A 14,120-nucleotide genomic window follows, 5' to 3' on the forward strand; every position below is an offset into this window, starting at 1 on the left:
CACCCAGGCGCCCCAAAATCCAAGATCTTTAAATTCAAGTATTTCAATGCCAATTATGTGCCAGGCATTATGCTGATGATAGAGGCACAGGGGAGACAAAAATGGAAAGACTTAATCCAGTTAAGACTAAATCCTTACTCTTTAGTTTCTAAGATCTAGCAGGGATGAGACACTAATAAATAGCTAAACTACAATGTCATAAGTACTAATATAAAGACATATAAAGTTCAATAGAGTGTGGAGAGAAAACAATAAACTCTGCTAGCCAAGGGAAGTGACTTTTGAGCTAGATCTTCAAGGTCTTCAGGGTCAGGTATGTAATTTGGAGTTTTCCACATAGCTAATGAAGAACATGGGGCAAAAAGGGCATGGAAAAGTAATGCCATGCTTCCAAGCATAAAATAACTGAGATATGGTGAGACTACTAACAGAAATGGTGAACCTAAGAAATGGGTAGAGGGATGGTGGAGGCAAAAGATTACATATCTCAAGGTGAAGAAATTTGATATTAAAAAAAAGGAAAGGGGTGCCTGGGTGGCTCAGCTGGTTAGGCATCCAACTCTTGACTTCAGCTCAGGTCACAATCTCACAGTTCGTGGGATCCAGCCCCATGTCAGGCTCTGCACTGACAGTACAGCCTCTCTTCTCTCTCTGCCCCTCCCCTGCTCGTGCACACTCGCTCTCTCTCAAAATAAATAAACCTTAAAAAAAAAAAAAAAAGGAAAGGAACATGTGCAAGCTAACAATAATCGATCTGTTTACGTTTGATTTGTTTTTAATACTGGCTAACTTGTTTAGAGTTAGAAGGAAACTCAGGAAAGGTAAAACAGAAGACATGAAGCCAGAAGACTATGTCTGACAATAATAACGGGGCTGAGATGAACTGAAGAGTACACCTACTAAAGGTATTCAAATTAAAAAAAAAAAAAAAAAAAAAAAAACTTTAAAGTTTATTTATGCTTGAAATTTGAAAGGTTATTTACAACTTTAAATAAATCATATGAAACTTATCGGGAGGCAGTGTGTAGAGTGGTTAAAATCACAGAGTTTCTGGAATCAGACTGAAGTTCAAATCCCTCTCCACCACTAATGTTTTGATCTTGCAGAAAATTAATTAAATTCTAGGCCTCAATTAGCTCTTCCATAAAATGGGAATAACAATAATGCCCAACTCAAGGAATTACAAGAAGAAATAAGCTAATACATGCAAAGTATGTAGATCGGTGCCTGGAAACTAACAAGTACTCAATAAATGTTAGCTATTCTTATCAGCATTTTTATTCTTTGGGGGGGCAATGGGGTGAAAGGACCATGTATACTGACCCAAATTGGGATGTGATTTGATCTTTATTTGTGCATTCTCACAAAAGAGTTCCAAATGCTTCTCTTCTCAAAATGGTTACTTTAAATTGTTTAAAACGATATAAACTCAAAATCCCCTCAAATTCCATGCATACTTTTTTTTACTTCATTGCAAACAATATATTACAGCAAGAAAAAATATTTTAAGCAAACAAGTAAAATAGTCCTTGATCAGCAATCCAGCCCTTGTTCACGCGTTCATATGCATATCCAAATACAACTTTTGAAAGGGATGATGGATAAAATGGAATGAGTCATCTAAAGAAATTCTGAATAGTAATGGACACAGATGTGCCTTTTGAAAATTATTCACCACAAACCCTTTAAAATATTAACTTCACTGTGATTCATTCATCCAGCAAACGTTTATTGCGTGTTTAGTTCAGAGAAAGCAAGAGTGCTTCCAATCGCAGGATCCCTGGGAGAAACTGACATTTCGGTTGGATATTAAAGGACAGGTAAAAGTGAACAACAGAATCGGGTATGCAGCAAGTACAGATGTACACCATGCTGAAGTATCCACCAGAAGATACTAACCAATTTCTAAATAAACTTCTTGCTCACACAGGAAGGTCAGTCAACAGAATTCACTGAGCTTAGGCCACTATACTAAATTTCATGGAAAGAATCTTAATCATACTTCATTCTCCCCTTTTTACCTTGCAAGAGGCTGTGGAGGTTCTGACAGAGACATGTCACTACTGGAAGATGCACTTAGGGGACGTTCCTGGACTTTGTTTTCTTTGTCAGATTCTCCAGAAGGTTGATACCCTGGTCTGGTCTAGGAGAAAAGGACAGCAAATTCATCTGACCCCCATCCCAAAGATATATTCAGGGAATACATAAGACTAATATTAATTCACTTCAATTTACAAAGATTCATGAAATGTGAGGGCTTTTTTGTCCTAAAATAAAACCAATCCAAATTCAGTTTGTCTTAAAAAGCAGCCATTACAATTAACAGCAAAATTGCATCTGAAATCCAAGAAGGGCACCTAATACTAACTGTGTAATTTGAAGGAAATAATACTCTTCCTAAACCTCAGTTTTTTGTCTAGAAATACTAATAGTACTTACCTTCTCAGAGTTGTGAGGATTTAGTGAAGCTTTACCCTATAAAGGTAAAGACTTTAACACAGTCTGTGGTAGGTACATGGCACGTACTGAATGTTATTCTTAAAACAAGAGCAATACTCATAAAATCATCACATACAATAGGATATTCTCTAGGTTCCGCACAGATCACAAAACTAGGCTTTTATGAACATCATCTAACTTTATGCTCAGTAACACAGTGAAAACTAGGCAAGGATGGAACTAACAACAATGACGAGCTGAACAGAGATCAGGAACACTCACTCTAGGAAATGCTAAACTGAGCACTTCTTTCTAATCATATTTATCAAATCACTCTTCACACACAATAAGTTTCATGAAAAGATCATCATTATTAAATACCGTCTGGGCGTCTGTCTGAATATTTGAAATGATGGCAACAAAGTGGTGAATAAGGTTTTTCCAATCATGACTTACTTCCCTCTGTATTTCTGACACTACTATTACCTGCGTTTCCTGTGTGACATGTTGGTGAGGCGGCTCTTCAAGCAAGGTCTTTTCTAATAGCAATTTGGAGTAAGTTTCCTGCAGTCGCCTGGTTACTGATGGCTCAGAAGGAGGCACATTTTTGACTTTAGTAAAGGCTTCTTTCTGTTTCCGATAGAGCTCCTGTAATCGTTTGTTCTTTTGCTCAGTGGCCTCCTTTTGAGCCTTCTTCTCTTCATTTTGCTTCCTCTTCCTTTCCTCCTGCTGTCTGACAATGTACTGCCGTACCTCATCTGTGTCATAGTGGCGCTTTTTGGAAATAACAGGGGGATCTTCATTAGCTGTTATTTTGTCAGGTTTTCTTTTTACTGGGCTGTGACTCCTAGGAGCTTGTACTGGTGCCGATGACTTCGGATTCTGTAACTCTCCTATTTCTTGCCTTGCAGCCTGAACTGTAGAATCCAGCTGTAGGTCATCAAGAATTCCACGAATTTCAAGAGGTAAAAAGTCCTTATTTAAGGCAGTACTGTCCTCCTGTTTATTATCTGGAAGAGATGGAGCTAATTTCTTTGTATTAGTCTCAGACCGGGCTCTACTTCTCGAACGTTCTGAGTTTCGTGGAAGATGTCTATGCGAAACATCCAATCTAGGATCAGATTCTGCTCTTCCAATATGACCCCCTGCAAAATATGAACTGTTAGCAATGTATGAAAACCTAAATTCATTCCTAAGATTTACTGCAGTAAGGACAAAATTAGGGAATGTTCCTTTATTCTAAACTCAAATTCAAGTATCCGATAAAGTTGTTTAAAGACTATAATAGAAGGAAAGAAAAACACCTTTTTTAGAGGAGAATAATTTCAATCTTTTAAAAAACTAGACTTCCAGTGTGCCTGGGTGGCACAGTTAAGTGTCCGACTTGTGATTTCAGCTCAGGTCATGACCTCATGGTTCGTGAATTCAAGCCCCAAGTCGGGCTTTGCACTGACAGTGTGGAGCCTGCTTGAGATTCTCTCTCTCTCCCTCTCTCTGCCTCTCCCCTGCTTACTCTCTTTCTCTCAAAAATAAATAAATAAACTTAAAAAAAAAGACAACAACTATACTTCCTTGGCATTTAAACAACACATTTTTAATATTTCTAAAATAAAGACAAATCTATTGTTGATGTGAATATTTAAGTATTAATAGAGAATTATTATTTCTCTCCCATGTACATATTTAATATTACTATCTCTCTCCATCCCCAAACCATCAAATCAGGAGTTCAAAACCCAACAATGTTTAGCTGCCACAACTCTCCAATGAATAACAGAAAAAAAATTAAATAGATAGAAAAACAATCATTTTAAAATCTAAATGCTTACTGACATGGCTTGATTTTAAACCAAGAATGCATATGAGTTTATTTATAAGCTAGTGAAAGTAAAGAGGAGTAAATACAAAGTATATATTGATTTCTATATCCCAAATTATAGTTGTGATTGCATTTCTTACTGAATCCATTCCAGAAGCTCAAATTAAAGCAAATTTTGTTCCTGAAAAGGAAAGCTGGCCTGTAGTTAACTTATATTTCATTTCCCAAAATTAGTGTTCATGAAACAAGTAACTAGTTATCTCAAAGAGCATTTAAGATACTTCACAAAGAGAAAAGTAATGGACTTGAGGGTCAAACCAAAGAGTTTTAGATTCTAGATCAAATTTTGCCACCCACTGAATATATACCCTGAGAAAAAAAATCACTTCTCTCTCAGGGCCTGTTTCCTAATCTGTCAAATAAAAAAAGCCAGTATTATGAATGTTTGCCTATGTTTGTGTAGAGAAAGACAAATCGGACTTAGTCTCTTAAGGTCCCTAAAAGTCTAATAAAACCTAATTAAATGATGCTTTTCTATGCAGCTGGCAGCTAAATGTAATTAACATAACAAATAGAATCCTTAATAAAAGTCATCATAACATCTATATATGGAATTATCCACAGACAAGCCCAATAGAACAGTTCTTTTTTGAGCTACATTCACAATTATAAACCAAATTCTGAAAGCATTCTCAAGAGTACTTTCACCTTCTCTACGTACTTATACAAGCAATCTTTAATTGCTTTTCTCAACAATTTTAATTACTGAAACAATTTAATTTAATTATTTAATTACTCACCAGATTTAGTAGTTCTTTCTCTTCCACTTCTGTCACTTGATGCTGTTCTTCGCTCTTTTTGCTCCACTCTGGGTGCAGGCCCCAGAATCTTCTTTACTAATTTTTGTCCATCTCGCCAAGAAGATGTACTTATCAGACGACTGCTACCTAAAAAAATATATACATACACATACCGGGTTGAATTTAAAACTTCAAGTATATCTACTCAACCATACAGGTTTTGTAATTAATCTTATGCTGATCTTATGCCAAAGTCAGAGGGTTTACAACCTAATTTTTAACCCAATGTCCCCAAAATTAATTAGCAGTTTGTTTAAGTCTTGATTTATCCACACATCTCAAATAAGTATAAAATGCTATGGACATGGGGCACCGGGGTGGCTCTCCATCAGTTGAGTATCTGACTTCGGCTCAGGTCATGAGCTCATAGTTTGTGAGTTCGAGCCCCACATCAGGCTCTGTGCTGACAGCTCAGAGCCTGGAGCCTGCTTCGGATTCTGTGTCTCCCTCTCCCTCTGCTCCTCCCCTGCTCACACGCTGTCTCTCTCTCAAAAATAAATAAAGATTAAAAAAAAAATTGAAAAAAAAATGCTTTGGACGTTAAGTACCAAACATTAATGATTCTTGAATCCTCAAGAAGCAGAGCACTGAATTCAACAGTTTGGGCACACAACAAAAAACTTATCTTAAGTATAGTAAGTGTCTGGTTTACCAAAGGTACCTGGCACATAGTAAAGTGTATGTCTGCTGAATGAACAAATGACTTCAGCTAAGTGTAGGAAAAAAATCCCAAGAAACATGTCACAGTTACCAGTGATTACTGTTAAGGGAATGGTATTATAAGGAATTTCACATTATATTTTATAGATACATAGTAGAACTGTACATTACTTTTCTATGCATAAAACAATGACACTCAAAAAGCAAACATCGCCAACAGTATAAACTGCCCTCGTTATAGAAGTTCATGAAAGTATGGTCCAATAAACACAGCTGTTGATTAAGAGAAAAACTCTTCATTTACTACTTTCAGACTGTAAAAAAATTAAAATTAGATCATCATACACCAACACAGGTGGAGTACTGTGTGGCTATTGCAAATTATAATTTCCATAAGAAATAAGAAAAAAGTTCTGGTGGTACAATGCTAAGAGAAAAAGACAAAATGTTATGTATGCAATGATTACATCACCTACTATTATGATTTTTAAACTACTGTAAGGAAAAAAACAAAACACTAGTACTTTAAGTGAGGGTAGTGGTTTTCTGTTTTCTTCATTTTTCAAGCTTTCTGTAATGCTATTTTATTGCATTTGTAATAAAGGACATCCAATTTAGAGTTCTTTTAAAAAGGCTTCAATTTGGGGCGCCTGGGTGGCGCAGTCGGTTAAACGTCCGACTTCAGCCAGGTCACGATCTCGCGGTCCCTGAGTTCGAGCCCCGCGTCGGGCTCTGGGCTGATGGCTCAGAGCCTGGAGCCTGTTTCCGATTCTGTGTCTCCCTCTCTCTCTGCTCCTCCCCCGTTCATGCTCTGTCTCTCTCTGTCCCAAAAATAAATAAACGTTTAAAAAAAAAAAAAAAAAAAAAAAAAATAAAAAGGCTTCAATTTAAAAGTTTCAGGGGCGCCTGGGTGGCGCAGTCGGTTAAGCGTCCGACTTCAGCCAGGTCACGATCTCGCGGTCCGTGAGTTCGAGCCCCGCGTCGGGCTCTGTGCTGACTGCTCAGAGCCTGGAGCCTGTTTCTGATTCTGTGTCTCCCTCTCTCTCTGCCCCTCCCCCGTTCATGCTCTGTCTCTCTCTGTCCCAAAAAATAAATAAACGTTGAAAAAAAAAAAAATTAAAAAAAATAAAAGTTTCAATTAAACCGCAGTTTTAATAAAACATCTAGTATTAAGAAACATGAATTATGGGGCGCCTGGGTGGCGCAGTCGGTTAAGCATCCGACTTCAGCCAGGTCACGATCTCACGGTCCGTGAGTTCGAGCCCCGCGTCAGGCTCTGGGCTGATGGCTCGGAGCCTGGAGCCTGTTTCCGATTCTGTGTCTCCCTCTCTCTCTGCCCCTCCCCCGTTCATGCTCTGTCTCTCTCTGTCCCAAAAATAAATAAACGTTGAAAAAAAAAAATAAAAAAAAAAAAAAAAAAAGAAACATGAATTATGAATCAGTGTTTACTTTTTAAGTGTTTTTGCACCTTGTTATTAACCTTAAGCGATCTAAAATATTTAAAAGGCTTTAAGTCTACTGTTCAATCTATTTATAAGAAACTATGTTCTTAGGCAAAATGAAAGAACAGGCTTCTCTTGGAGTTCAGCTTCTCTTGATTTCTGAATCAAAAGCAAGCAACCATGAATATACTGGGTAGTTATTTATAAATGTTGGCTTCTGAATATGCTGTGTGGTTATTTCTAAATTCTGGCTTTCTAGAATAGTCTCACTGCAGTCGCTGGTGGTAAAAGGGGACTTTCAGTTATTGATAAACTATTAACACAGCTTTAGCACATTTAATGATTCTCTGTCAGTCACTGCACAGTGCATACATGGGAATTAGTCTACCACAAAACTGGAAAAACACAATCCAAGATCAGTGTTTACAAGTTACAATGGTCCCAGTGCTTCATTTCAAACTATGCCCCTGGCAAGAGTATTACATAATACCACATAAAAATAACACTTTGACATATTTTTAATGTAAAAATTAGCTTAGTTTGTGTTCAGATAATTCACGTTCTTATAAAATTTTGATTTGTATATAGTCAGGGTCATTCTGACATCTAGAGGTTAACAATGGGTGTCACAAAATCTGTTACTTCACATCCCATAGATTAGTCTATGATCAGAAAAACAAGTGTCTGGTTAAAAACCAGTGCCTCTGGGGCACCTGGGTGGCTCAGTCGGTTGAGCGCCCAACTCTTGATTTCAACTCAAGTCATGATCTCATGGTTCGTGACATCGAGCCCCTTGGGATTCTCTCTCTCTCTCTCTCTCTCTCTCTCTCTCTGCTCCTCCTCCATTTGTACTCTCTCTCTCTCTTAAAATAAATAAATAAACTTAAAATACATATATTAAAAAAAAACACCAGTGCCTCATCACTCCTGCTCCATGTTCCTATAATTCCCTATCATACATTAGTCACATTCTATTATAACTGTGTATCTACTATCTACTGTTTTCCTGACCAGATTATAAATTCCAAGAGGGTAGGGGCCATGTGTATCCTGCTTACCACTGTATTGCCTAAGCTTAGTATAGCACAGGGCGTCACATGTATAAAGTGCTCAAAAATATCTGCATAATGAATGAATGAATGATTGATTCTGAATGTCTCCAAACTGAAAGTGACAAATTCTCAACCTCCTCCACTCTCTCAGGCCAAATTACTCACTAACATAAATATGACAGCTAAATAACCATTTTCAATATACCAGAAATAATAATTATTATTAATGGAATCATACCTAACATTTGAGTGCTTACCATGTGCCAAATACTACATACTGAATGCTTTTAGGTATTAATTATTTTAGTTTTCACAACAACCCTGTGAGAAAAATACTACTGCTTTCCCATTTTACATACGGGGAAACCAAGGGACACTAAAATTAACTTACTCACCAAAAGAACAAAGCTAGACATAACAGAACAGAACAGGTTATAAATGCAGGCAACCTAGACTAGGCCTGAAGTGTTAATAACTACAAAACTAGGGAATTCTCTTTTTCTCAGTCCTGATCTATTTAGAGTCTGGCCTGACCAGTATTGGCATGGACTGCTATATTTTTCTCATGCAACATTTATTCTCTTTTGAGAGTAAGTGAAGGGATGTAGTGACAGTCATAGGCAATCCCTTTATATATAAAAGTTTACTACATAAAAATCATTACCTGTAATCTGGTTAATTTCTATTAAAAATAATGATTAAACAATTGGGCTGGGGAGATATGTTTACTATTATGGTGAACATAAGGTTTCATGAGTACATACAGATGTGAAAACTCATCAAACTAACATTCTAAATATGTACAGCTTATTCTATATCAACTATACCTCAATAAAACATGTATACAAAATAATGATATGTAAAATGTACTAAATTTTTCTATGTGCCAAACAATGAAAACATCTGGTTAACAAGTATTTATTTCCAGCGCACCTGGGTGGCTCAGTCGGTTAGGCATCCAACTCTTGATTTTGGCTCAGGTAATGATCTCACAGTTCGTGAGTTCAAGCCCCATGTCAGGCTCCTGCTGACAGTGGAGCCTGCTTGGGATTCTCTCCCTCTCTTTCTGTCCCTCCCCCATGCATGCGCTCTTTCTCTCTTTCTCAAAATAAATAAACTTAAAAAAAAAACCACTTATTTCCATATAGAATGCCACTTCAGTATTATGTAATGGGGATGGGCATGATATTGAGAAAACCAACCTGTTTTGCCTTCTGGACTTGATAACTGTGTTACCTTTTGGACTTTTCGCACTGGCTTGACCACTTTTTTCTCTTTACTTTTTTCAGCAGGTTTCTCTTTCATAGAGATATCATCTGAAAAGCAGAAACAGTTATAGCAAACATTATAATGATTCCTACCCACCCATTCGTCCTCTTCCCAGTAAGAAAAATCAGCATAAAGCATGATTCAGGTAGGGGGGAAAAAATCTTCGCTGAGGCTACTTCTGTGACCCATAAGCTACCAATGCCAACTCCTCTTATGGAAAGGTCTAAAGATTACCACTAACTACCCCTACAGTTTGAGTTCTAAGTTTTCATTTTTTGTTTTTCATTTTTGCTTTGTTTTGTTGTTGTGTTGTTTTGCTATTGTTGTTGTTTTCCAGAAAACCCTCGAAAAATTTTCCTCATTTTCACAATTTCACAAACTGGAAGAAGTTACAAAAGTAATGCTTTCCAAGCCAGGGTTGGATCATTTATAGAATCTCACAGGTGAGTACTTTCACAGATTCTTATTTCATTTAAAAATTCCTACATATCTGAGATATTCATGAACTTCCAGAATAAAACTTCATAAAATAATATTCCCAAATATTAACCCTTTTATGGTTATGCTCGTGAAATATGTCAAGCCATTTCACATATAAATTACTACTCACTGATTTTTTTAAATTCCAATCTGGGGAAATAGACTAGCTATACATATAAACTTGAAAATCAACCTCAATTACAGATCTGAAGAAATGTAAACTTTAAAACACATACAGAGCTCTGCACTCTGAACAGAGTGGAAGTGTGAGTCAAAGGTCCTAAAGTAGGAACATACCTGAGAAACAGCAAGCAGGCCAGTGTCCGCGAAATGAACACAGAGTAGAGAGAACCACGGTCAGAGACATAACTGAGGGCCAGATTGTGTGGGGCTTTACGAGTCACTGAAAGAGCTTCAGGTTTTACTTAAGAATGAGATCGAGAGGTTTTTGGAAGTTTTAGGGCAAAGGAGTGATATGATCTAAACTAAATCTTAACAAGCTTACTCTAGCAGTTGTGATGATAACCGGCTTACTAGAAGGGCAGAAGCAGGAAGACCAATGAGAGGGCTATTGCAATAATCCACACAAGAGACTGATGGTGGCTTGGACCTAGGTAGTAGTGAAATGTAAACTTTAAAATACATATAGAGCTCTGCTCTTTCTCTGGAGAAAGGTGGTGAGGTGGAGAAAGTGGTTATATTTTAGATATATTTTGAACAACATGAAACATAAGGTCTGAGAGAAATAGAGGAGTCAAGGATGACTCAAGATCTGGGGCCTGAAGTAGAAAGATAGAATTAACAGAGATAGAGGGACTACCAAAGGAGTAGGTTTAAGGGGGTATCATGACCCCATTTAGTTAGCTCCATTTTGGATTTATTAAGTTTGAGAAATCCATTATATATCCAAAGGGAGAGGTAGAGTTAGCAGTTGGATACAAGTCTGAGTGCAGAGGAAAAGTCTGGGCCAGAGACATAAATTTGGGAATCAACGGCAACAGAAAATATTTGAAGTCCTGAGACTAGACAAGCCTGCCTAGAGTGTACATAAATAAACAGTAGTAGTAGCAGTAGTAGTAAGGGAAGAAAAAGAAAAAAGAGAGAGAGAGGAAGAGAAGAGAAAAGAAAGGGAAAAAAAAGGATAGACAGACCCAAGTACTGAGCCCTGGGCATGACTATGTTCAGATATCAGGGAGTTAATTAGGTAAAAAAAAAAAAAATCTGAAAAAGAGTAGCTAGACTCAGGAGGAAAACCAAACACTTAAGGAACCCTAGATGTCAAGTGAAGCGTTTCAAGAAAGAAGTAATCTATCATGTCTAATGTCGCAGGGAGATCAAGATGACAACTGAGAATCAAACACTGGATTTAGCAATGTGGAAGTCACTGATGACCTTGACATTAGCAGTCCACAGAGAAGGCGGAGCAAAACCCAAATAGAAAAGGGTTCAAGAGTGAAAGGGAGGAGAAAAACCGGAGACAATGAGTATAAGGCAACTTTCTGAAGTTGTGCCACAAATAGGAGAGAAACAAGGCAATAACTGAAGAGAGTAGGGCCAAAAGCAGCATTCTTTTATGATGGCTGAGATAACAGCATGTTAGCAAACAGTCTGTTGATGGGCATGACCTTGAGGAGAGGGAAAATTTGATGATGCCAAAGAAAGGAAATAAGGACAAAGTGATGTCTTTAAACTTTTACAAGAGTAAATGGAACCTAAAACACAAGTAGATGGGTCAGTCCTAGCTAGAAGCTAATGGACAGAGTTCAACCACCATGAAAGAAAAGGCAGTCTTACTAGACAGACTTTTTTTTTTTAATGTTTAGTTTTAAGAGAGAGAGATAGCATGAGCAGAGGGAGGGGCAGAAAGAGAGGAGGACAGAGGATCCAAAGTGGGCTCTGTGCTCACAGCAGCAAGCCCCACATGGGGCTTGAACTTACAAATGCTGAGATCACGACCTGAGCCAAAGCTGGACGCTCAAACAACTGATCCACCCAGGTGCCCCAACAGACAGACCCTTTTTTTTTTTTTTAGGTGTATTTATTTATTTTGAGAGGGACAGAGAAAGCACGAGCAGGGTAGGGGCAGAAAGAGAGGGAGAATTCTAAGCAGGCTCCGCGTGGTCAGCACAGAGCCTGACATGGGGCTCAAAGTCATAAAACCACAAGATCATGACTTGAGCTGAAATCAGGAGTTGGATAACAACCAACTGAGCTATCCAGGCACCCCCCAGGCAGACTTCTTAAAGAATTCATTGACATACATCATTCTACTGGTCTGTAAAGATACTGACCTATAGAGGTATATTATTATTATCCCTCTTTTACAGATGAGAAAAACACAGGTAGTATATACATAAGTAATAAGAGGCAGAGCAAGAATTTGAACCCTTGTAAGCTAATTCCAAAATCTTTACTCTTAACGATTACATTATACTCCTTTTCCATCTCAGGAAAAAAAGAAAAAAAACCTGAATACACTGTCCCAATAATAATCCTAGGAAAACTGGACTGGACACTTAATACCACAAAATATATTAGCAAAATCTCTATGGGGGCTTAGTAGAAAAATCTCAGGCTGTAGAGTCAGACAGAGTTGGCTTTGAATTTTGGCTTCCATTCTCAACTACTCTATCTATAGATACAAACTTTGGGGAAATTACTCAGTAAGCCTCCATTTCCACAACTGTAAAACAAAAGTACAGAAGACTACGAATGCATCACCTTACCCCAAATTGCACTAAGCATTCCATAACATTACAGTATCACCTTCCCATTTCCCTCTTCAACCTTCCGTAAATTCCTCCTATTTCCAATTCTCTAAATGTACTCCGTTCCTATAACGTTGATTTTTCTTTCTGCATTTTGCCCTCATGGTAGTATCATCTTATCTGCTGCCTACCAAATTACTGACCATCTCAAAGATCTCAGTCTAGTAGAAGTAAACTTCAACTAGACTCTGCTATGTTTCCTTCAAATCAGACAGGCCTGACTCAGAGAGTCTCTGAGGTTAAAAATAACCTAGTTTCTGTCTCATCAGCCATGTATGCTAATTTTAATCCTGGAGCAGAGCCTAGACGCTAAGAGAGCCTTATGACTGAAACCACAACTACTTTGGTATACCATGCAGTTAAAAAAGGGAAATACCTTTATTTTGGTGACAATTTTAGGTTTAAATATGATGTCAGATAGCATACATGATAAAACATGCAAAATCTAAGAACGCTCCACTCTCACCTGCAAAGTGAAGTGCTAAGTCTCGATACAGTTCTCGACTCATGTTTTGAAATTCAGCCTCCTGCCACACTTTCCCATCAGGCGTTCGAATCTTGGTCTCTGAAGGATTGAAGCCTAATATATACCAACAATACAAAACAGTCTTATCAAAGTTGCTTTATAAATTGAGATATAATTAACCATAAAATTCACTGTTTTAAAGAACACAGTTCAATGGTTTTCAGTATACTCACAAAGTTATGGACCTATCAACACTAATTTCCTGTACCCATTAGCAGCCACTCCTCCATCATGCTATTCCCTGGGAACTACTAACCTCCCTTCCACCTTCATGGATTTGCTCATCCTGGAAGTGTCATATAAATAGAATCCTACAATATGTGTGTGACCTTTTGTGTTTGGCGTCTTTCAATTAACATAATGTTTTCAGTCACCATGTAACATGTATCAAAGCTTTCTTCTTTTTTATTGTTGAATGATATTCCATTGCATGAATATAGCAACATTTATTTATATATTTATCAGTTGATAGGTACCTCAACAGTTTCTACTTTTTGGCTAGTATTAACAATGTTGCCATGAACATTCATGTACAAGTTTTTGTGTGGACATGTGTTTTCAATTTCCTTGGGTATCCTACCTAGGAGTTTGAATTGCTGGGTCATATGGTAACTCCATGTTTAACTTCTGAGGACTGCCAAACCATTTTCTAAAGGAGCTCTACCATTTTACATTTTCACCAGCAATGCATGAGGGTTCCGATTTCTCCACAGCCTCACCAGCACTTGTTATTGTGTTTTTGTTTGTTTCTGTCTTTTTTATTACAGCCATCCTAGTGGTTGTGAATGGTATCTCACTGTGGTTT

At 37.6% G+C, this 14,120-nt stretch overlaps 1 protein-coding gene across 3 annotated transcripts in view; it reads right to left on the minus strand.

Annotated features, from left to right (window-relative positions):
- Positions 1-14,120, minus strand: part of CEP350 (centrosomal protein 350) — a 158,462-nt gene that overhangs the window by 104,672 nt on the left and 39,670 nt on the right. For 2 of the 3 annotated variants that reach the window (XM_030303179.1, XM_030303178.1), the window contains exons 7-11: positions 13,256-13,369; positions 9,475-9,588; positions 5,059-5,205; positions 2,926-3,584; positions 2,022-2,143 (exon numbers count right to left, since the gene is read on the minus strand). In XM_030303179.1, coding sequence (XP_030159039.1) covers positions 2,022-2,143; positions 2,926-3,584; positions 5,059-5,205; positions 9,475-9,588; positions 13,256-13,369 — 1,156 coding nt within the window. The remainder of the gene's footprint in view (positions 1-2,021; positions 2,144-2,925; positions 3,585-5,058; positions 5,206-9,474; positions 9,589-13,255; positions 13,370-14,120) is intronic. The other variant, XM_030303180.1, reaches the window with a different exon arrangement.

The sequence above is a fragment of the Lynx canadensis genome, chromosome F1, assembly GCF_007474595.2.
Source record: "Lynx canadensis isolate LIC74 chromosome F1, mLynCan4.pri.v2, whole genome shotgun sequence".
NCBI lineage: Eukaryota > Metazoa > Chordata > Mammalia > Carnivora > Felidae > Lynx > Lynx canadensis.